Source organism: Bos mutus, chromosome 8, assembly GCF_027580195.1.
Source record: "Bos mutus isolate GX-2022 chromosome 8, NWIPB_WYAK_1.1, whole genome shotgun sequence".
NCBI lineage: Eukaryota > Metazoa > Chordata > Mammalia > Artiodactyla > Bovidae > Bos > Bos mutus.
Window position 1 is genome coordinate 81176268 of NC_091624.1, and position 25315 is coordinate 81201582.

General features: G+C 37.0%; 1 protein-coding gene across 14 annotated transcripts in view; it reads right to left on the reverse strand.

Moving 5' to 3' along the window:
* MPDZ (multiple PDZ domain crumbs cell polarity complex component) overlaps positions 1 to 25315 on the reverse strand; it is a 172210-nt gene that overhangs the window by 89093 nt on the left and 57802 nt on the right. For 12 of the 14 annotated variants that reach the window (XM_070375897.1, XM_070375896.1, XM_070375890.1 and 9 more), the window contains 8 exons: positions 24004 to 24213; positions 21218 to 21332; positions 20770 to 20858; positions 9726 to 9906; positions 8809 to 8898; positions 5195 to 5292; positions 2808 to 2954; positions 1809 to 1973 (listed from right to left, as the gene is read on the reverse strand). In XM_070375897.1, coding sequence (XP_070231998.1) covers positions 1809 to 1973; positions 2808 to 2954; positions 5195 to 5292; positions 8809 to 8898; positions 9726 to 9906; positions 20770 to 20858; positions 21218 to 21332; positions 24004 to 24213 — 1095 coding nt within the window. The remainder of the gene's footprint in view (positions 1 to 1808; positions 1974 to 2807; positions 2955 to 5194; positions 5293 to 8808; positions 8899 to 9725; positions 9907 to 20769; positions 20859 to 21217; positions 21333 to 24003; positions 24214 to 25315) is intronic. The other 2 variants (XM_070375886.1, XM_070375889.1) reach the window with 2 other exon arrangements.

Below are 25315 nucleotides of genomic sequence, written 5' to 3' on the forward strand. Positions count from 1 at the left end.
CAAGGTTTCTAAAATCCTATGAGTTGTGCACATGATTATTTCATTAATAAATTAACAAGCACAGTGGCAGGATGATACTTGACACACTGGCCTTAGCTTGAAGACTTCCTCTATTATTTTTATTGTATCTGTGTTGCCTTGAGCTGCATTCTTAACCTGGGCTTCACAGTTACCCATCTCAAAGAATTTTTGTGGATTAAGTAAGGTAATATTTAAAAAGCACTTGGCACAAAAATAGGGGTTCAAACATTAGCATCTTTTAGTCAAATATATTACAGGGAATCTAGATTAATTCAGTTTTGTATATCTCTTGAAGACACTAGATAGGAAAAACATGTTTTTGACGATGAAATGTTACTTTAAATGTTATCTTTGCTTTTTTAACAATTACTGTACAGTAGGACCATGGATGCAAATCTGTCCACCTGGTTTATTGTAATAATTCCATTTATATCACATAAAATATATCTGGACACGTATGGTGCTAGATTGATTTCTACAGAATTTGGCATTATGTTTCTTATTTTCCCCTATTCTTAAGGCGAAGAAACCCAGCGCAGGGGAAGGCCCATCGTACTGGAAACTGGGACAGCGACAACCGAACTCAGCAGAAAGCTCACGCGGCCCAGTCTCAGATTCCAAAAGACCTCCGGTTAAGGTTAGAGGTCCTCGCTCCTATGGCTGTAGGGACCTTTACAATCTCTCATTTCTTGTTTCCTCGAACCTCCCGCGAACAGGCGGGCGGCAGGGGCACAACTGAGGGACTCTGGAGAGCCTACTCCGCAGCATGTCCCAAAGGTGCTGTCTGCTGAGCCCCAGTAGCTGTTACCCAAGCCGGTGGGGGTTCTTCTGTCCTTTCTCTTCTCTGTGCCGAGGATCAGACCAATGAAACTGTGAGCACCAGTCAGATATTTAGCAAATCTTCCGGTGGGCTATGAAGGGGATTCCTTGGCACATTTTTCCCACTGCTTTTTCCTCCTGTCCTTCAGCTCTCTCCCAGGACTCAAGCTCAGCCAAAACGAATGAAACTCAGGTTCTCATGTCTCATTGCAAAAATTCATTGAGAGACAAAGTGATAAGAGGTGGATTTATTAGGATCCAGAGAGAAGCCACTCTTCAGGGTGTGAACCACTGCGAGGGCAAGGGCTAGGGCCAGGGCCATGGAATTAGGCCTGGCTAGGTTTTATGAGGACTTCCCTGGTGGCTCAGACGGTAAAGTGTCTGTCTACGATGCGGGAGACCCGGGTTCGATCCCTGGGTTGGGAAGATCCCTTGGAGAAGGAAATGACAATCCACTCCAGTACTATTGCCTGGAAAATCCCATGGACAGAGGAGCCTGGTAGGCTACAGTCCATGGGGTCGCAAAGAGTCGGGCACGACTGAGCGACTTCACGTTCACGTTTATTCTTATCACCCAAAGTATCTTTGACTAGATATGTACTATATATTCACTACTTTCATATTTCAATTTTCCCTCTGTTAAGGGGGACAAGTGTCTATTTCATAGGAATACTAAAAATAAATTATAGAAGCACCTATTTTGCAATAATACCTAATGACTGACACTTTACCTCAAGAAAAGTGAGATTCAGAAAGATGAAGTGACTTGCCCATGGTCACAGAGAGGGTAAGGGTCAAGCCTGATTCAAACCTATGTCTATCTGACTCCAAGATCTATCCTATACGCCACAGGATTTGTGAGGAAATCAGTACCAAGTAAGAGAAAAAAAGGCTTAAAGATTTTTAAATGCCATATAGCCTTCCCATTATACATTCAGATTAGTCTCCTGTATCTGCGTGTCTGATACCTTTTCTGTTAGTTCAATGTCACATAAGTCCAGGCTCTCCAACTCTGACGGGGCAGTAGGTGGTACCGTTCGACGACAGCACACCATTGTCACCTCTATAGGCAGCTCTTTTAAAATAGTCACCACATCCTGGTGATTCTCCCCAAGTAGAGTTATGCCATTCACCTGTGTAAAAAGAAAAGTTGACCAAGAAAGAACACTTCCTAACACTTCAAAGCAATTTTTTATGACATTAATATAAATTGTACTCAAGGGATGATCATAGCTATACTACGCTCAGAACTATGTCCGGATCTGTAGTAGTGTTGCCTAAAATAATTTACATACAACACTACACTCTTATTGGAACTAGACTGTCTAAAGTAGTCACAGAAAGATCACTAGCTTTCACCCATGTTTCATATGCCTGTGTAATAGTTTGGAAAGGGAGAATTAATAAAATTATTCCCAAAGAATAAAGCTTGTTTTAAAATGATATATTACCATTAAATGAAAAAATTCAAGATAAAAAATGGCATGTATTTTATTATATACTAATACCTTTTAAAAGTAGGATAAATTAATAAGTTCAAATTTCATACATATTCATTAAAAATATCTGGAAGATTGCATAGAACCAATAATAAGCAGTTACACCTAATGAAGGGTTGGGACAGAAAAAAAACACTTCTCACTGGAGTATATTTTTGTCTTATATGTGATTATGAAATGTGAATATATTACCTATTCTAAAATTTGAATGTTTAAAAAAATGTAAAGACAGTTTTTATATTCTTTGGACCTAAAACAAACAAAAACCATGCATGGAATTAGGTCTGATGATCAATGTACATACAGATTGGAAATTTCTGCTCTGTGTAAAGTTTTACTTGTGTATCTCTCTCAAGTACCCTTTGGAGGAGGAACTTAAAATAAGAACTTAATTGTTTACCACATTAAGCATCCCACAGCCTTTTCAGAATTTTATTTATGAAGAGGAAGATGGAATAGCTTGCTTACTTCCAACAGCTCATCTCCACTGAAAAGCTTCCCACTGTGTCCAACAGGACCTTCTGGGAGGACAGATCGAATAAAATGATGGCCTACTGTTGCTTCCAGACTTATTCCCAACCCGCTGTTCTCGCTGAACTTGCTCACATGAGCCACCTGAAAGGAGAAATATCATCAGGATTTTTAATATTCATTTTTTTTCTTTTTCTGTATATGTATTTTATGTTCACCCCCCAGAAGGTCAAATTTCTCACAAAACCTTCAAAAACCTTATTTTAAAGCTGCAAACCTTTAGCGTTTTGCCTAGGAAAGAGTACTGATGTCTATTAGTTCCCTGAACCAACACAAACCAAGAGGAAGCAGCCAGGTGCAAGCTTCCAAGACACTCTGTGTTATGGAAGATGCTGATACCAGACGGAGGGTAGTCAGAGGACCATTGATAAAACCAGAAGCCTGAGCTCAAACCACACACAGAAAGACACACCCTTACCACCTTCCATGTGCTAGGACTACACTAATCCCATTACGCAGATTATCTCACTTACTTTTCATAAATAGGTCCAATGTCTATCCCTGCTTCCAAACTTACAAAAATGAGGTTCTGAGAGGTCAGTTTCAATAGTCACGCAGCTAACAAAAGCGCTTTGAACCTCAGCAGTCTGAACCCATGGCCCAGGCTCTGGACCGTACACTGTATCAAGGGGACAACACTTGTCTTTAAAAGTGAATCAAAGCTTAAAACAGGAGAGTAAACTTTTTATTTTCTACTGTTACTCTAAATAACGAAGAACATTAGGAAATCACTATTTTTACAGACAGTGCAATCACTATAATATTAAAATCAGGAAGTATACTAAAGACGATCTGCTTTATCCCCTTTATAGTTAAGGGAATTGAGCGATAGAGAGACTGAGAAAAATACTGTTTAATTATAAAAGATCTTTTTCAAATCTTAATGATAATGAGCACAGAGTTAATACTGGAAGCTGCATTATCTGAGTTTTAAATCTGTTGTTGACAAAATCCTTCAATTCCTTATTTAGGTTATCACTTCCTCCATGCAGCCATCCATGTCCCCAAATACAACATCTATCAATGCTTCTCTCTACTACCCCACTCCTCCTATTACTTCATTTGTGCAGTGTAACTACATAGGAAGCAACTGTAAATCCAGACCTGTCATATTTTGCTGTGTTTGATAAGGGCCTATAAACAGCTTAGCCCTTTCTGACTTATAATAAATTTTCAACCTTGATACATTACTGGAAGTGCCACCAAAATAACATGTAGACAAAGGGCAGTTGAAAGTCCACTCTCCGTTCTGACCTCTGTGAGGAGTGGCTAGTGAAAGCGTCCTCTTACCACTCAAGAATGACCCAAAGGAGTGCAGTCTCCGCTGTGCGTGCCAGCCATGTTAACCCCACCCCACAGAGGAGCCTCCCGACTTTCGTTTCATGCTAAACTAACCATAATTAAGCTGGACTTTGTTGTATTCTTTCTTGACTCAATTTAAAATGGTAGTCACAGCTGTACTTACTCAAATCTTATTTGATACAAATTGATTAAAAAAAAACTTTATAATGAGGATTAAAAGAAACACTGAGAATACTGCTTGACACAAAGTACTCAGTAAATGTTATTTTTATTAATATTATATGTAATTATCTCTTGGGTTTTATCACCTTTAATCTAGAGCTACTTGAACATCATAAGCAATACCAAATTTTTACCTAACCAAGTACTTTATTGTTCCTTTTGAAATTCCTGAAATTTGCTGGTACATACCTAAAGATTCATAATCAATGTCCACTTCATTAAAACACTTTTTAGAATAGCAGATTACAATAGGTATGCAAGTCATTAAATAAACATGAAATGGTTCACTATGGCCTAAGTAAAATGAAAAAAGCATGCAGACTAAAAACCCTCAAGAAGAGTAAGAGCATAAGAATGATAAAGAGTAAATAGGAAAAAGTTCTTTTTACAATTCTGTACTAAGTCATGATGATTTTTGTTTTATTTTCAAGTAAATTCTGTCATTCTATACAGATTATTTCCATAAATGCCAGGAATGAGAATCAGAAAAACTCTTCCTTTTACCTATATAATATACACTACAACCAGAAATAGTGATGAATTATAAGTCCTAAAACTTCCATTCCATGTACTTTAGCACCTTGGTTATTCACTATCCAACTTTCTCCAATTTGAATTTTTTAATATCTGAATAAGCACATATAGGTCTTTGAAAAAAACCCTGGTGTTTGCAACTTCTCTAGGACTATTTACAATAGACATCTTTGACTATTTGTAATAGTCACCTTTATTACTGTCAGAAACTCCCCGCTCAAATACAGTTCACAAGTTAGGAAGTTGGGGAGGGGAAGCTAACGTACCACAATTTCATAATTAATCCCCATAACCCTTTGCCACTTGGTCAGCAGGGCAGCTTCCTGTTGTTGAGCATCTTCTGTTTCTTCTCTCTCAGCTGACACTAATGGAAGAGGAGACACAATTAGTGACACACTACAAAACCTCCATGTTTCAATATTCTGTACCAGAGAGACAGGACGAGAACCTGTCTGTCATACTCTTAGGCAGGAAGTTAGGCATAAGCAATGAGGGTGGCCAGGCTGAAAAGGATGCAAGCTGATCTCTAAAGCCCATCCTAGACACACCCAGGGGAGCTCACAAATATGCTACAAAATAACCACAGATTTGTCCAACTCGGGCACATGCGCCCAAGGCACACTAACCACAGGGGCTCCTCCAGGAAACCTTGAGGTAGCTAGGAAGGAGCCCACTAAGGGTCCATAAATCCTCTACACACACACACACACACACACACACACACACACACACACACACACACACACACACACACACACACACACACACACACACACACATCTGACAAAAGACTGAATTATGGGAAGGCGTAAACAACATATCCTGCTGTTATATAACTTGCAGTTGTCAACAAGCTTTGAGAGGGTGCCCATTTGCATTCACTTTCACTAACCAGTGGTGAGTACAAGCCCTATTTTGCATTTTGCACAGGGCATAACCAAAAGGAGGAGACAGAAAGTATAAAGAGGGGGACACCAAGAGGACTCAGAAGGAGGATGACAACTCCTTTGGGGTTGGCCTGCTCCCATGTCTTCGGAGTGTCTGTCTGATAAAAGATCTGTCTGCTTGAGCTGAACTGAGCTGTAACTGTCTGTTGTTCTAAACCCTTCAGTCCGTCATACCAAATTTTTGTTGAAATGACACAAGAACTGAGGAAGAACCGACATGACAATAATAAGTTTGACTCTTCTAATATATGATTTACTCTTATTTCTCTACACATTTTAACAATTCACTTTAGAACTGTATATTCCAACACTATTCTCTTTTAAGAGATATCTTTTAGGTCTTAACTGTATTTCAATTAAAGTATCCATATATTATCTAACTTTTATTTGAAAGAATAAGGACTCTAAGTAGCTCTAGGATTCACTTGATGGCCCTCTAGTGCCTATTAAAAAACTATGCTGCCTTCTATGTTAATCTCTTTCATTTTCATTTGGTTCTGCACAGTACAGAAGGGAACATGCTATGACTCAGAAAAAAACAAACAAAAGAAATTAACAAATAATATATGCAACTCCATGTACTCCATGTACAATGAGAAAATATAAATAAAAAATAAGAAACAAATGGGAAATGTAGATTAAATTAAAACCCTATAATAGGAATCATACTAATTGGTTGAAAAAAAAAAGGAAAGTGAAATCTATTTTGTGAAGAAAGTCACAAAATAATTATGTAAACAATACTGAATTAAAACAAAATAAACTGGTTGAGGATAATTTTCAAGTCATAGTCAAGGATTTCCTATGCCATCATATTTCTCACTCATAAATGCTGTCTTTTAAAAAAATCTTTACAAGGCACTACTCCCTAAATTAGATTTTCAACATCACTTTTAGCATTCAATTCTCAAATTTAAAGAGTATTCTAAAGTTCAGATGTCTCATTAACTGCCTGCTTGTTAGTGGAATGAATGGGCTTTCACTCCAGGCCTATTCAGGTTTTTTATGCTTTAAATTAATAATATTCAGCTTTCTCCTTGAGAAACTAGAAACAGTAAACTATGTATTTCTTTAAAAATCTGGAGACTAGCTGCCCAAAATAAGTATTTTTCTCTTCAAAAGCATATTCAGTGCTGAGAGGATACATGTGCAGGAGTGAACACAAATTATAGGAAACCTTTCAACCTGATGAGAGTTAAAAACAGGAGGGTCAGTTCAGTCCCACCTCCTCCCATAACCCATTTCTCTGATTCTGCAGTGGTTATGCAAGTGAGCAGTGATTCAAGGAGGGTGAGATTCTGAATAAAGAAAGTAGGAATCTGTAAGCTAATAATAAAAGATTTGTATTCATTCAACCAATCTACAGTCACAAAAACCCTCCATGTTCCCCCTTCCCCAAATGCCCCAAGATGAGATTCCAGGCATACTTAAAAAAACCTGGAAGTCCAATTCTGATGTTACTGAAAAGTCAAATGACTTGCCCAGGTTCACACAATGAGTTGAATTTCTGTGGAAGAGGCAACGATATCATATCCCTTGTCTGAGGACCAGCACTTGAGTAGAGGCACTAGAATCATTTAGATATTTTTTTCCTTTATTTTAAAAAGATTGTGGGACTCCTGATCCCAAGTCTAGACCCTCTCACTCTCAACGCACATCACCGAAGTAAAACAGACAGTTGAGCCTTTAAGGCCCTCCACTACACTCACTCCATCTACTATCTCGAGTTTCATTCTTTGAAACATTTTTTATCCTTTTCCAGAAACTGGTGCTAGAGAAGACTCTTGAGAGTACCTTGGACAGCAACGAGTCAATCCTAAAGGAAATTAACCCTGAATATTCATTGGAAGGACTGATGCTGAAGCTCCAATACTTTGACCACCTGATGCAAAGGGCCAACTCATTGGAAAAGACCCTAATGCTGGGAAAGATTGGGGGCAGGATGATAAAGAGGCAACAGAGGATGAGATGGTTGGATGGCATCGACTCAATGGACATGAGTTTGAGCAAACTACAAGAGATAGTGAAGGACAGGGAAACTGGCATGCTACAGTCTTTGTGGTCACAGAGTCGGACATGAAAGAGCGACTAAACAACAAAGTTCTTGCGATATTCACTTTATCCTAAATAATTCCTACACTTACTAGTGTAAAAATTGCAGACTGTGATTAACACCTGAGAATCCTACTCACTCTTGGGATATCACTGTGAAAACAAATATTCACTTAAACCAAAAAAGTTAAATCACAATTTTCAGCAAGAAAACTACTTAACAATGAAGGAGCAAATATTTTAATGAACTGCAGTGCTTTGATATAACTATTTAGTGAAGGGCAGAATTCCCATAAGGAAATCTGTCTTGGGCTTCATTCAGTGGATTTAGTATGCCAAACACCTAAAGCAATATGACAGGTAAAGGAAGCATGGACCACCCAGCCCAGAAAGATGGCAGCAACATGTTGACATAATTATGTGTAACAATGCTGCCTTAAAATTTCTTTAAGCAGTGTGAAAAAAATTTGGAGAAAAAGCCTGCAAAATAGTCATACTTTCATTTAAGAGTTTATACTTTAAAGATTCATTTTTTATGTTTATTTTTTAAATGCTTTAACCCTTTACTGTTGCTTGTTCAGTAAGAGACATATTGGTGCTATCTTAAGAAATAAGGGGAATGAAATAAAACCATGTAGGTAACAGAATGATTTCTAAAGGTTCTAGTTTTTAAAAAACGAAGAAGACTGATTCAGCAAGAAAATCGGCCAGTTATAAATAAACGATTTTAAACAACTAGAGCACTTAATCACATCTCTAAACAAGGATTTAATACTCTTTTTTGAAAGCTATTTTTCTAATAATTTATAATATATCCATAGAGGTTGAACCACATCTGTAAAAGTCATTTCTCTAAAAAAAGTAATAAATATCATAATAACCTGGCTCCATGTGTTTACCTTCTTCTTCAATTGGTAATATGCTGGTGTTTCTCCTCAGAGATAAAGAATCTTCATCTTCTTGATAATTATCTTAAAGATAAGAAGATTTTAGCACTTGGGCCTGTAATATAATCAAGCAACTTGACTTTTTCAAACTCCACTTTATTTGAACACCTAGGTGAGAGCTAACTTTTTGTATCTAAAGTTTTCAACAATCATAGGTACTTACAGGAAAGTTCTCCTGCTAATGTAACAAAGAGGTGATAAAATTCCCCTGGGATTTGCCTCCCTGTTTCCTGGTCTGCAATTAGTAGTGTGTGGAATAAATGGTCAACAGTTTGAGAAATGAAACACACTTTCAAACCAGCAGCCTGACTTCTACAAATAAATGCTTACATCAGAGGGCTACGTGGGAATTTTGGTAATTTTCAGAGATGTTCATGTACAAACACTTATGAATGACATTTCTAAATGTGGAAATGAGGGTCTCACGGTCTACTGACCGAGCTAGTCAAGCCTAGACACTGACTTAAAGCGGATTCCTTCGAGAAAAGGCTGGGCAATTTGGAAACATTACAGGGCTCACATACATAATCTAGGCAGAACAAACTTCCCCCTAAAGAGAAAATGTATCAATGACACCCCAAAGTAAGGCAAAAGCAGAAAGGGAAATGACTGTACATGATTCTAAATGAGAAGTGGTAACTGAGAAAACAGGACAGAAATCTGCTTTATTCAGAAGCTGTTTCTACAGTTAACAGACAAATCCCTGGTTGCAGTTAATCCCCATTGTATTAAAATCCCTTTTTACTTGGTTCCTAATGAATAGTCACAACAAAGATATTATTTAAATAATTTCAGAATTAGAAAAAAACTGATATGAGTCCAACCGAAAAATCAGACTCACGTGTCCTCACCTTTGCTAACATTTGCATTAACAGGAGACAAAACTGCGTCTTTTGTGACGTCCTCCCGTGACGCCAGTTCAGCATCCTGCTTAGTTCTTCTCATTAGCGTCAGGTGCACAGTCTGCCCCGTGTGTCGCAACACCTCCACTGCTTGTTGATTGGTAAAACCCTGAAGGTTTGTGCCATCTACCTATGGTATGGTTAGAACAAGACATGGTAAAAATAAAAGGATACCAACCCATGAGACACGTGGTTACTGCTGGTCAGTGAGAACAGAATTAGGAATGAGTACTCCCCTAGTTAGGGAACGGGCTAACACCTGTTTGGGGACCAGTACTAGCTCAGATGCACTGGAATCACACAGGGGTGTTTCATTTGTTTTAATATAAGTGATGGAGTCCCTTTTCTAGAAATTATAAGCCAGCGGGTCTCAGGGTAAGGCCCAGGATTCTCTATCTCTTAAAATATTCTTCTATATTTCTCAGATCAGATCAGATCATTCGCTCAGTCGTGTCCGACTCTTTGCGACCCCATGAAGAGCAGCACGCCAGGCCTCCCTGTCCATCACCAACTCCCGGAGTTCACTCAGACTCACATCCATCGAGTCGGTGGTGCCATCCAGCCATCTCATCCTCTGTTGTCCCCTTCTCCTCCTGCCCCCAATCCCTCCCAGCATCAGAATCTTTTCCAATGAGTCAACTCTTCGCATGAGGTGGCCAAAGTACTGGAGTTTCAGCTTTAGCATCATTCCTTCCAAAAAAATCCCAGGGCTGATCTCCTTCAGAATGGACTGGTTGGATCTCCTTGCAGTCCAAGGGACTCTCAAGAGTCTTCTCCAACACCACAGTTTAAAAGCATCAATTTTTCAGAGCTCAGCCTTCTTCACAGTCCAACTCTCACATCCATACATGACCACAGGAAAAACCATAGCCTTGACTAGACGAATCTTTGTTGGCAAAGTAATGTCTCTGCTTTTGAATATGCTATCTAGGTTGGTCATAACTTTCCTTCCAAGGAATAAGCATCTTTTAATTTCATGGCTGCAGTCACCAATCTGCAGTGATTTTGGAGCCCAGAAACACAAAGTCTGACACTGTTTCCACTGTTTCCCCATCTATTTCCCATGAAGTGATGGGACCGGATGCCATGATCTTCGTTTTCTGAATGTTGAGCTTTAAGCCAACTTTTTCACTCTCCACTTTCACTTTCATCAAGAGGCTTTTGAGTTCCTCTTCACTTTCTGCCATAAGGGTGGTGTCATCAGCATATCTGAGGTTTATTGATATTTCTCCCGGCAATCTTGATTCCAGCTTGTGTTTCTTTCAGTCCAGCGTTTCTCCTGATGTACTCTGCATATAAGTCAAATAAACAGGGTGACAATAAACAGCCTTGACGAACTCCTTTTCCTATTTGGAACCAGTCTGTTGTTCCATGTCCAGTTCTAACTGTTGCTTCCTGATCTGCATACAGATTTCTCAAGAGGCAGATCAGGTGGTCTGGTATTCCCATCTCTTTCAGAATTTTCCACAGTTTATTGTGATCCACACAGTCAAAGGCTTTGGCATAGTCAATAAAGCAGAAATAGATGTTTTTCTGGAACTCTCTTGCTTTTTCCATGATCCAGTGGATGTTGGCAATTTGATCTCTGGTTCCTCTGCCTTTTCTAAAAACAGCTTGAACATCAGGAAGTTCAAGAGATCCAAATACACAGTCAAGCTTGGAAACCAATACAAGGTAGGACATAGAGGTATAGATGATCGTAAAGAAAGTGGTCACTGAGAGTGCTGACAAATTCCAAAGAAAGATAACAAAACTACCTTCCTTTTTTATATCTTTGCCTCTTCAAAAAATATTTTCCCTTTTTCCTGTTCACAAATGACAAAACACTTGAGGATGCCCCAATGATCTTTGCAAACTACAGATATGATCCTATCACCCCACCCCGCCTTACATAGAACAATCCTTAAGATGTGCTCCCAATTCTCAGTGTGGCTTAGAATGACCTGTGTCAACCCCACCTTGCATAATTGACCTTGTCCTGCAGCATCCTGTCTATTTCTCTGCCCTCCAGCTCCAGAGGATCCTTTCGCTTTCTCTGACTTGCAGCACTCCTTCCAGTCATGAGGTCTTTGCAAATTCAGTTCCCTCAGTCTAGATTCTCTGGACAGCCCTCTCCAGCCCACACTATTTCTAATTTATTCACTGAGGAAAAAGCCCATAACTGCTTAGTTCAATAGTTATTTCCACAATTAAGCTATTGATGCCCATGACTATAGTTAAAGCCCCCTTTACCAATTCTCCTTCATGGCATTTATCAGAAATTTAATTTTATGTTTTCCAGCATTATTTGGTCTATGACTGCATCCTCCAAGAGGACAGGTTCTGTGTGTCAGCAAAACAAAATGCTGGGAATTCCCTGGTGGTCCAGTGGTTAGGACTCTGTGTTCTCACTGCTGATGGCCCAGGTTCAGGCATCTCTGAGCGGGGAACACAACCCACAAGCCATGCGCCACACACACACACACACACACACACACACACAAACACAACAAAACCAGTGCTGTTTTCAGAGTAGATATTCACAAATGGGAAACTGGCTCATATAGCAAAGATTTACTTGTGAAGCAAATTATATTTCTGAATAAATAAATGCAGGTTATAACGCTTAATTTTTAAAATACATAAAATTTTAAAAGGAAAAATTTGGAAAGTTGAAAAAGTAGTACAATACAATTAATGCTGAAATTCAAAGTCACTGATACACTTTTTGAATTGTGAAATAGCTGTAAAATGGCTATGCAAGTATCATGCTTTTCTGAGCACAGTCCTGACCATAGTAGGCATTCAAATATTTACCAAATGAATGAGAACTACAATAAGACCTCTTATCAGTGATCTCCAAGATGAAGTACCTTTACTGTAGAGGTTTCTGGAAGAATGTAATAAAATTCATAATTATATTTTTAAATCTCATTTAGTTCTATATACACATATATATAATTCATATATTAACTGTATATAAAATAATATATAATAAATATATAAAACAAGATGCATTATATATCATATAGCATATATAAATACATAGGAGAAAAAAGGAAGGAGAAAGGAATAGATTATAGATCGATTGATCGCTTGATAGACTGACATAGTTAGTTTTTTTTTAAACAATGAGGATATTCAATAAAAAATCAAGACCTCTGATTGAAATGATCAGTTTGATACTCTGCAAGTTAAGTTTTGTATGATACTTTTGTACTAAATGGCAACTTTAACATAGGTGTTTAACTCTCTCCTCTTTCCTCCCATCTCTATCTTATTGATCCCCTTTTAGAAAGATGAATTAAAATATAACAACAGAGAAAACACTAAAACAAAACTGGAAACCATGGAAGAAGACAAGTCCTTATACCAGTAACTTGGAGGAGCTTCTATGAGGAATGGTCTGAATATGACCAGATTGAAGGCAGGGCAGCTGCATCTACATGTGAGGGAACATCTTGTGTGGTCTGCCAGATGAAACATCCGTAAAATCCAACAACTGTCTTTCATTAACAGGAGCCAGTCAGAAGGTACATGTGCACTTCAACTGGTGATTCCAAAAACCAATCAAGTGCCAGGCATCACACCAAGCTGGGAGCATACGCCACACAGAACCATATACACGCAATGAAGTCACACTATGCACACACATGCATCCACACACGACCCCAACCAAGTCCACAACACGCACAGAAAACCACCCATCAGTACAGACACACCTTGCTCTTGATCCTGTTCTCCTGGTTTCCTCTACAGTCTATCAATCTACAAGTGAAACTGACTTGCAAATTTAAACTGTCTCCTTCCTTCTTGCTTTGCAATTCCTGAACTATTTATATAAAAATCCATCTCATCCCCCTTTTGCACAAGCATAGTTCTCACAGATCTATGAGGGAAAAAAAAGGTCACAGGAATAGAATACCACAGTCTGAAAGAAAATGTGTGCCCTGAAGTGTGAGTACAAATATCTTCCAATGAGACTGTCACTGCAGGGAACAGAATGATATTTTCTGAAGCTTCTTTTCAAAGAGATTCATTTTTCATTGTATTTATGGAAGTGGAGAGAATACATACAAAGAAGAAACAAGTATCTACCAAAAAAGAAAAAAGAAAACTATTGCAATGAAGGCATCAACAGCATTTTACATACTGTACAAAATCATGGAATGGAAGATAGGAATACGCAATTTTCCTATGTTTTCAGAGGATAAGAACAGGTAGATAAAAATGATCAGGGAAATAAGACTGAAGACATATTAAGGCTTATCTAGAAGGAAATGGCAACCCACTACAGTATTCTTGCCTGGAGAATCCCATGGATGGAAAAGCCTGGTAGGCTGCAGTCCACAGGGTCGCACAGAGTCGGACACGACTGAGGCGACTTAGTAGCAGCAGCAGCAGCAGAAAATCAATATAATTACAAAAAATTACATGGGAGAAGGAAATAACTAAGGAAAAATAATCAAGGAAATTATGAGGAGATAAAGAAATCTGCCTCTATAAATCAGAGGTATATGAAAAACTAGAAACAAGACTAACACTCAGACAAATCTTAATTAAATTCTTGGATTTCAAAAATCAAAAGAAAAAAGGCTATTACCTTCTAGGAAACAGAGTGAGCAGATAACTTGTGAAAGAAATTATGAACCCAAAATTTTATACTCAGTGTAACATATATGAAAATGGAAATTATGGTTGAGATGCTATGATGTTATCCTATAGTATCATAAGATAGCATCTGATAGCATCAATTATAGCATGAGATGTTATAATTATATCTTATACCAAAGTGTGTTATGAGAAGACCACAAAGCAGAAATTTAAGCAGTCTGGAATTATAATCTGTACACATTTAGGACATTAAAGGGCTGGGCTGTTAGAGATTAACAAAGACTTAAGAGGAGGTCGGAGAAGGCAATGGCATCCCACTCCAGTACTCTTGCCTGGAAAATCCCATGGACGGAGGAGCCTGGTAGACTGCAGTCCATGGGGTCGCTAAGAGTCAGATACGACTAAGCAACTTTCACTTTTCACTTTCATGCATTGGAGAAGGAAATGGCAGTCCACTCCAGTGTTCTTGCCTGGAGAATCCCAGGGACAGGGGAGCCTGGAGGGCTTCCGTCTATGGGGTCGCACAGAGTCGGACATGACTGAAGTGACTTAACAGCAAGTAAGAGGAGGTTGCTTTGCTTTTTTAGAGAAGAGTGCTATAAATCCCTACACAGATGTTCAACCTATGACCACAAGTCCAAAGAGCTGTGTCACATGTTGTAAGGAAGGATGCAGTAAGTACCTTGTGTTTAGCTCTATCAGGAGGTTAAGGGCGAGGCTCTTTAACTGCTCTGACAGTGAAACAAGAGAAAACTGCTATTATTATCGAGAACTGTTTGACAGCCTGACTCTGTCTGGGCACAGATCAGAAGGGGGCCACACACACACACAAACATGCATACACACACTCACACACACGAGAAAGCCAGGCTGGAGCCACCTTGAAACCTACCCAAAAGTACCCCTAGGGAATGATGGTGCCCAAAAATGAGAATTTATGGAGCAGAATGTTGAGAAACTGCAGCCAAAGGGAAGAAGAGTCAGTCAGATGAAAAATCCACCATCTGTCATGGAACGCTCGGTCAAATATCTCTAGTAGAGTCTCCCAGAAACCCAAGAAGGAACCCTAAGTGACTGTCACATTTAAGCATGAGCCAGGCTCACAGAGCAAAAAACCATGTTACGGAAGTGCCAGTCAGGGATGAAGTGCCTTGCTGTCTTTTACTCTCTTCCTTCACGCTGGTAAGGGTCAGCAGGCATAACAAGAAGGGGAGGGAGGAAAGGAAAAGCTCGGTATGGAAGACAGACTAGGAGTGCACTCTCTGTCTCTACCAGTTCACAGTAGGCTTCTGCCAGGCCAGGGTGGGGGTTGAAATTAGAATATCATTTAGGATGGGAAATCTTTAATTACTAAATTAGAGCTGTATTTGGTGATCCTGATTGGCCATAGGACATTTTACTCTGAGAATAATAACTTGACCAAGATTTCCTCCAGGGGAAAAGGAAGACCTTTGCCTATAGAAGATAGACATCTAAAGACAAATTTTAAAAAGCTGTTTAAGACTATCCCCCCAGGTCTTCTTTATGTGAAGTCTATGTTATTGCCAGCCAAACTGTCCAAGTGTGCAAAGACAACATAAAAGGTTCTCAGAGAGAAAAGCTTCTGAAAGTCTACCAACCATTCTCTTCCTATGAAATTTACTCAAAAAACACTCTAGCTGACTGAGCAATTAATCAGACTTAAAACTCCAAGTGAGAAAAATGTGACATACAAGGTTTAGTGCTGAGTAATAAGTAAAATTCAAATCCAAACAACACTATTACAGCAAACTTAGAAGTTTTAAGTCTTGGTCCATAAAAGATATACAAAATGGTATGTAACACAGTTATTTATAATAGCAAACCACTATAAACAATATATCTCTCCATGAATAAGAGGTGCTTAAGTATATTATGATAGATCCAACTGTGCTGATACAACTATACATACCAGGTATATTTCTAAACTAAATAAATAATAAAAAGGTATAAACTAATACAATCCTAAGTACAGATATATGGAAATTTTCTGAAATGTTAAATCATAAAGTATTAAGAGTGGTTTCTATTAGAAGAGCTTTTTAAGCCATGTTCAAATTTAATGTCCTTTAGACCTCAAAGATAAAAATTACTCTAAAAGAAATAAACATGTTATTTATTCTCAGGGTAACCATAGAGAAAAATCTCACAAAAATCTCAACTTTGAGGTGCCATAAAAATTCTTAAAATGCACATAACTTAGGCTGCAAGTTTTCATGTGCAATAGATTTCTACAGCTCAATCTTTTAAATATGTGGTTTAAGAAAAACCAAATGTATATGATTTTGTCTACTAAGTAGCAATAAAGTTCATTATGTAAAGAAAAAACATGTTTCCTTTTTCCCCTCAAAACCTGATGACCTGAATTTAAAAGTATATTCCTTACTCAAATCTCACAGATGGTAGGTACTAGCACAGAAGAAATTGCTATAATGGAATAATTACAGACTTTTAATCCTAGACTTTGGTTCAAAGTTTCTCAGTATCCTCATGTGTAATGTGCGAATAATGGTACGTACTTTTCCAAAATTATAGTGCATGGCGCTTTGTACTGAAAAGTTACTCAGAAACTTTTATTAATATTTGATTTAATAGCAGATTTCAAGAGGTACTATTATTAATAAAATGAAGAAGTGATTAATAAACATAAAAACCCCAAGCCTTATGGAAGCACTTTCTGCTCAACATAATTGCACACGTCATACATATGAGACAAGGCACTGAAACCTGAATGAGGGCTCAGGCCAGCTCTGGTTCCTCATTATCACAATAAGAGACCCAAGTGTCGCAGAGACAAAAGTGCTGTGGAACGAGGCACAATGACAGTAAACTGTCTGGGTGCCATCTTGAGGAGATGGCAGTGCAGTGTAGACACTGCTATGAATAATTATAAGGGAGAAATCCTAGTTAGAACAAACGGAAAAGCCAGCTCCTCAGTACACTCAATCTAGCTGGCCAAGCCCTCCTCCAACACGGCCTATAACTATACACACGTACAAAGAGGGAAATTGAGACTACTAACAAAGTCACAGAATAGCAAAGGCAACATCTGATACCTTTCCATATTTTCTTTTCATGATACATTTCCTGTGTAACATTTTTTAAATCAGATGCATAATTCTATACTGCTTTTATCAAAGATATCTGTATACCAATCTAAAAAAATGAATATATGACTTTTTGTCTAATGACAAGTTTGGTTGACTTTACAAAATAGAGTTGCCTTATTAAATTAATTCTTATGTAGTAAAGAAAAAGTCTCATTGGTTCTATTCCCTGCCCCTGTAATACCTACAGTGACACCCTAGGGGTTAAGAGAGCATAATTCATAAAACAGGAATCTTATAATAAAAGACTTTATTTTTTTAAACAATACATCCTTAAATAATAGAAAATAATTTCTTAATCCTCTCTCCACTTAAACAATTAAAAATAAAAACATTATAGTTCAAAATAGTTGCTGCCAAGACAAAATTGAAAAAAAAAAAATTAAAGACAGCAGTCGTGAAAAACAACTAGTGTTAAGAACTTCCCTACCCATCTCTCAAAAGACTATATAAAATGATGGCATTTTACACAAAATTAATGGATGATCAAAGCACTGCATGATATTTCTTAAAAATCAAGGTGCTTCTAACTTTGAAGTAAGAGAATGTTGCTAAAAATAAAAAATCATAACACTGATGAGAGCAAAGGCAGTGACTTTATTGAAAGCAAGAAAATAATTCAGAAAAAAGGTGCTTCCACTTATGAGTCAACAATCTCCGTTAGCACTTGTCCAAGCAAACTTATATGAGATTCCAGTTATAAATCAATGCAAATAATCACAAATTTGAAGGGAAGATTTTGCGAGACTTACATGTGTAATCATTTCAGACTCTCAATAAATATCTGCTTAATTAACTAAACCATACTTATGTACGAAGTATACTATGTATTTTAAATAAATAACTCATTTGGTTTTCTTAAAAATCATACAAGGAAAGTTTCTTTATCTCAATATCATAGGTAAAGGAATCCTGCTTCTCACTAACTGGTTAAATATAGAGGTATATGATTTAGCAATTATACTCCCAAATATACACTCAGGAGAAATGAAAACATATATCCACACAAAATCTATACATGAATGTTTATAGTGGCATTGTCCATAATAGCCAAAAAGTAGAAACAACTCAAATGTCCATCAACTGATGAATGGATAAATAAAATATGGTGTGTTAATACAATAGAATATTATTCAACTAAAAAAATAAACTCAGAATTGATGATGCTACACATGGATGGACATTGTTCCACCCTACTTGAAAACATTATGCTAAGCAAAAGAAGCAAATCACAAAGCACCACTTATTGAATGAGTCTATTTACATGAAATGTCCAAAACAGGCTAAAAAGACAGAAAGTAGGTTGGTAGTTGTTCAGGGCAAGGAGGATCTAAGAACTAGGGAGTAACTGCTAACGAGACAGGATTTCTCTCAAAGGAAATGAAACTGTTCAAAAATTGACTGTGATCATGAAGACACAACTATAAACATACTAAGAGTTTCTGAATCATATACTTTAAATGAGTAAATTGTATGTTCTCCTGAGTTTTAGCTCAAGAATGCTGATTTTTAAGAAAGCATTCTATTGGTTTAAAATATATAGCCTGGGGGGCCAATTAGCTACGTATTCAATTTTTAATTCTTTATCACTTATATAGATTTAGAGTATGTATATATTATATTCACTCTCTCCTTCTCTTTTTCCTCCAAAATAAAAAAAAAAAAGTAGCGAATTTTCACTGTATGTTAAAACAGAGATACAACAGGAGAGCTCTTTTACAGAATACGGTCAGCTTATGTGACGTGCACAACTTGATCTTTAGAGCAGATTTCAAGAGGTGAACAGGTGTAGTTAGGAGTTTTATAGAACTAAGATGAAGCAAAGTCAGGGAATTGCGATGTAGAAGCAAAGGACACATACAGATAAAGGACATCTCTATCTTTTAGTTTAGTTGTGAAAGAAAACACAAAAACATAAAATTTACCATCCTTCCCATCTTTATGTGTATAGTTCAGTAGAGTGAAGTATATTCAGGTTGTCATACATTTCTGGAACATTTTCATCTTGCAAACTGAAACTTTAAACCGACTGAACAACAGCTCCCCGTCTCCTCCTCTAGGCCGCCCCTCACAGTAACTGTTCTACTTTCTGCTTCCATAAGCATGACTACTTCTGATACTGCATACAAGTGGAAGGACACAGCCTGGCTGATTTTACTCACCATAATGCTCTCGAGGTTTATCCATGTCATAGGATGTAACAGAAATTTCTTCTTTATAAGACTAAGTAATATTCTACTGTATGTATATAACACATTTTTATCCATTTATCTGCAGATGGAACTCTGGGAACTCTGGGTCACTTACTCATCTTAGCTCTTGTGAATAATGCTGCAGTGGGCAGGACTCTTCTATCTTAACATTCTATTTTCTTACTATTATTAAGACCTCAAGGGGAAAATCGAGACTTCATTAAAATATAAACAAATGCATATTAAGATAAATCAGCATTCCCCAAATCTACTACAGAGAATATTAATATATGTTTGGGGGAAGAAAAACCCATGATTACAAAAGTTTAGGAACCTCTGAAATAAAAGAGTTAAACAAGATTCTTTATTGGAAAACTTCTCAGTTTTTTTATTTTTCAGTGTGTACTGTGAATCCCTAAGAAACTGTATCCCAGGAAGCTTTTCCTAAACTTATTTAACCAGAAAGCCCTTGATGCGGGGCTTCTTGGATTCATGTTCTGAAAAGTAGTTAGGGTAGGTCAGTTTACAACTAAACACAGAACTGAAAGCTGGATTCTTTTTACACCACCTTGAACAGCTATATGGTCAAACATACTAATGTTACTAGGAAAACAATGCTGCCTTGATCTAACTAAGAGGGTCTGACTCTCTTTATACTCTTATGGCTAAAGAAGCCTTGGTCATGGTGCCAACAAAATACTGTCATTCTGCTGATATTAAAAAATGCACACAACTCAAATTCAGATTCAAATACACTAAAAGTTATAATGTATGGTCTTTATCTTCAGAGTATCTGCAGCTAAAATACAAGAAAGATTATTAATGTACCAAGCTCATTAAAACCAGAAATCAGATCTATCAGAAGCTATTCAAGAAAGAGTCCCACTTTCAGAAATGACATCAATAAACCTTCTATCCAATGCTCTGATTTCCACCTAATAATATAATGAGTAATACTGACACCTAAAATCACAAAAGCAAGGTTAAATTAGTACAGAGCTACCTGTAAACCAGGTGTAAACCAGGAGAATGCATCTCTCAACCCTGAAAATTAACAAAGCTGTCATTAAACGTGTTACTTACTGCTATAATTTGGTCTCCAATTTGGATTCTTCCATCATGTTCCACAGCACTGCTCTTTGTAATGCTCTTAACAAAGATCCCTGAAGGTTCTAAGATTAGAAACAAGTTCGTTTTGTTTTACTATTTACGAAATGCACTCAAAGAATACCCATCCTCCATTCTCCTAAAAATAAAGTCCTAATTCTAAGTAGATATAAATCAACAAACCACACAAACAAAATCACTACTAGAAACCTCGGCTACAGAAAAAGACAATGGCTTTGTTTATGTGAAATAAAATATCACAGTAACCTGCACTATTCCAAAGAAAAACTTCCATCAGTTTATCATGAAAATACATCATCAGACACATGAAAATATATTATGTTGATTCAGTATTTCATAAGACAAAGACATTAGAGGCAATTGCCAAGATAAAAGAAACAGAATATTAATATTTAAAAACTACCTAATTTTTTATCTCCAATGTATCCAGCAATGGTAATTCCTAATCCTTGGACATTTTTAGTGAGTTCTACGTCAAATGTCTCACTTTCTTCACTTTTCTGAGTTGAAGCATCAACCTGAAATACAATTTAAAAAAAAAAATACATATAAATAAACACACAAACAAAACAAGCTTTTTCAAGCCACACTCTTCATTTAGAAAAGGTATGATGTAATTAGTTCTTAAAGAACTCTGCTAAAGAATTATAGTTAGGGATTACTCCTTCAATCTTGACAACGTGGCCTCAGCATCACATTTTTACTCAAAAGCAATGTCAGGAGCAAAGGTGAACACCCTCTTCAGAGAAATACATTATTGGTTTTTTGTGAAAATCATAAAAAAATTAGTTTCTTATTAACAGATTATATTTTCAGGAGTGGCTCAACTTCCTTTTTGAAGAAGTTAGAGGATATAATAGAGTTGAAATAAGGCTTTGAATGCACATTAACAAGCTCAAATCTAGCTTTGTCATTGACTTTTTCTAAGCATCACTTTGCTCAGCTGTCTATCAGGAATAAGAAAAAGTCCAGCTAACATTCATTGAGCAGTTTCTACATAATAGACATTTGATATGTCTCAATCAATTTACTCCTTAGAAGCCTATGAATCAAGTACAATTACGGTCAGTTTTTATCCAGGGGACATTTGATATGTCTCAATCAATTTACTCCTTAGAAGAAGCCTATGAATCAAGTACAATTACTGTCAGTTTTTATCCAGGGAAACTGAGGAACATAAACTTTTCCAAGGACTCACAGTGAACCATCTAATAGAGGAAGAATTCAAACGCAGAGGCACTGGTTGCAGAGCCCCTGCTCTTAAAAGATGCACAGTATGCAAACCCCCTTAGAATGTAAGGGCCACATTGCCTGCTCAAGACATGCCATTATTCCTGTCTTAACTTAGAAGCTGATTCGAACATCATGAAGGTGAACCTGTCCTCCAGATAAAATATTAATAGACCGATGGTTATTTTGAAATCCAGTGAAAGGTACCAAATATTAATTAAAACTGTCTTTGTATTTGCTTTATAAATTCAAATTTCAACATGAAAAGCCCTTTAGAAGGAAAGCATGCCTTCCCATGCTGATTTCCTTCACCCTGGAATGATATTTGGAAGCAGCGTTCTCTAATATGTAGACTTGTTATTATATACTGGACTAAAGGGCAAGGCTCCCTGAATAAAGCATGAATGGATTAGTGTAGTAAGTCATCAACAAGTTGCTGGTATTATATACTGGTGTGGTGTCAGCAGATTCCAGAAAGTACCCTGGGAAGATCACAGAAGAAAGAAGGCTATGGTTTGAATAGACAGGCAGAATGGGGCTAGCTGGTAATGCTTTTTGATTTTCTTTAAGCATACTCTATATCTCACTGATATTCACCTAAATGAGATATAAAATTTTATAGTAAAGTTTGATTTATTTTTTCATTGCACATAATTATCCATGCAAACTTAGCAAAAGCTTAAAGTTTAGATAATTACAAGAAAATGACAGGATGAAATCTGCTTCAATTGTAACAAATGTGTTTTCTATTTTTAATAAGACTTATGCAAGTGCTATTTTAGAGGGTGGCAATTTGACTATCGAATGGTTTTAAAAGGGGCACAAGCTTCAGAAATGATGATATGCACAGAATAGATATTTTTCTAAGCTTTCAATTACATCAAGTGGTTTTCGGTATTGCATTCATTTATATATTGCTGAATAAAATGTTTTGTTTACCACAAAAGAATGCCACTTAAATACTTTCATAAACAGGCTTTCTTTACTTTTTTCTCCCTGCAAAAAATAGCAACCAAACACAATCCTAAAAACAACAGATTCATGGAAATTTCAAGTGTTCTAATAAAGTTTTAAAGGGCTTGTAGAGGAGGTTAGAATAATAAAAAAGGAATTGGTAGCAACTATTTGGAAAAAAAAAAAAACTGTAATAGAAAAAAAACCTGCTTTTAGATCTACAAGAAAGGAATGTAGAACTAGAATTTGCTAGAAAACATATAGAAAGTGAGTATAATTCTCTTCTTAAATATTCAAGAAATTTCTGGATAAAATCATGTTGTTGATATTTAATCCATGATACTGTGTGACTTTAACTATTTGAGATAACATTACACTATAATAATTTTGAAATATTCTAGCTTTTTGCAGATCAAGAACAAAGATGGAATGCTCTGTCTATGAATAAAGCTTTTGTTACCACCCTGAAAGCATAACTTGTGTCTAAAAAACTTATATAAGTAGGTCAAGAATAGCGACTTCTCATTACAAATCTTATAACAATTATATGACATACCTTAAAACAATAATATTGAAAGGTTTTATAAGTTTTATTCATCCACCTTGCCCTCCAAAAGACACTAAGAAGCAAGTTGTTGAAAGGGAAAGATTAGAACTTACAACCCACCTAACAGAAGACCTTCTAAATAAGAAAAATATAGAATAAAACATTTTAGGTATTAGTAGCATATAATTCATTTAAATTTATTCATACTTCAAAACACTTATCCTCATAAAAGTGTTGCTTAGAAAAAAATGCAAAACATTAATCAATCTATCCTTCATTTGTGAGATAGTAGTCCTATTCAATAAACTATTATTAGTGCTAAAACATTCTCTATTTGAATTTTGTTTCATTCTTTAGCAATAATACACTAACGTTAATAAATCTAGTTTCTAAACAAACATCACTGTCATCCAAGTGCTATAATCGATGACCTTCCCATTAACTTTTTATGTCCTTACCCGCATTTCTGGCGTAGAAGCTGGGGATGAGGAAAGGGTGATGCCCAAAGAGGTAGGTGCTGTTGGTTCTTCAATGGCACCTCTTGCAATCATCAACTTCACTCTATTTCCACACTGTCTGAGGACTTGGGCTACCTGCTCACTGCTCATTCCTGCTAGATCTGTATCACCAATCTTTAGAATGTGGTCTCCACTGCATAATCGCCCATGCTAAATAAAAAGGAATTGGTTAATCAGCTTGTTGTTATTATTACTAACTTCATCAGAGAAACTCTAAATGAGAGAATGGGAATAACAAAAAAGAGCCATACTGTGAATTATTGGTACATTAAACATAGTGTAGTGTTAACTCTCTTTTGAAGCATTCTAACATCATTCAATGTGATATAAGTAACCAAAATATTTAAATAAATATTATTTAAATCAATAACTTATATGAGCTTTTCAATTTGATTTCAATACACTCGATGCAAGAAAGCACTTGCCCTTCTTTGAATTTTTTGAGAAAAATAAAAGAGAGAAAATGCCACTAGGTAAAGCTGAAACTCCAATACTTTGGCTACCTGATGTGAAGAACTGACTCATCTGAAAAGACCCTGATGCTGGGAAAGACTAAAGGCAGGAGAAGGGGACAACAGAGGATGAGATGGTTGGATGGCATCACTGACTCAATGGACATGAGTCTGAGTGAACTCCAGGAGTTGGTGATAGACAGGGAGGCCTGGCGTGCTGCAGTCCATGGGGCCGCAAAGAGTTGGAGCAACTGAACTGAACTGAACTGAAAGATGAGGTATAACTCACTATACAAACATATATTACTCAAAATGCAGTGTGAACCACAAAAAAAGCTCTGAGTTAATATCACAACTTTCTGCCTTGCCATTTCAAAGATAAATATCCCTAAAGGACTCGCTTGCAGATGAAATCTTTGCAAGATGTAAATTCAGATAGACCAGGGAAGTGAACACCGATCTGGTAAGCCTCCATACAAGCACTGTCCACAAGAACATTCTGCAGTCATTAAAATGTTCTGCAGTGTCCAATATGGCAGCTACAAGCAACATACTGCTCTAGAGTAGAGATCCCCAACTCCAGGCTGTGAACCGGTACCTCCTATCATATCAGCAGCAGCGTTAGATTAGAAATAAACTGCACATAAATGTAATGCACTTAAATCATCCTGAAACCATCTGCGTCACCCCAGTCTGTGGAAAAACCGTCCTCCACGAAATGGTCCCTGGTGTCAAAAAGGCTGGGGCCTGTTGTTCCAGAGCACTTGAAATATAGCTCATCTTATGGAAAAGCTGAGGTG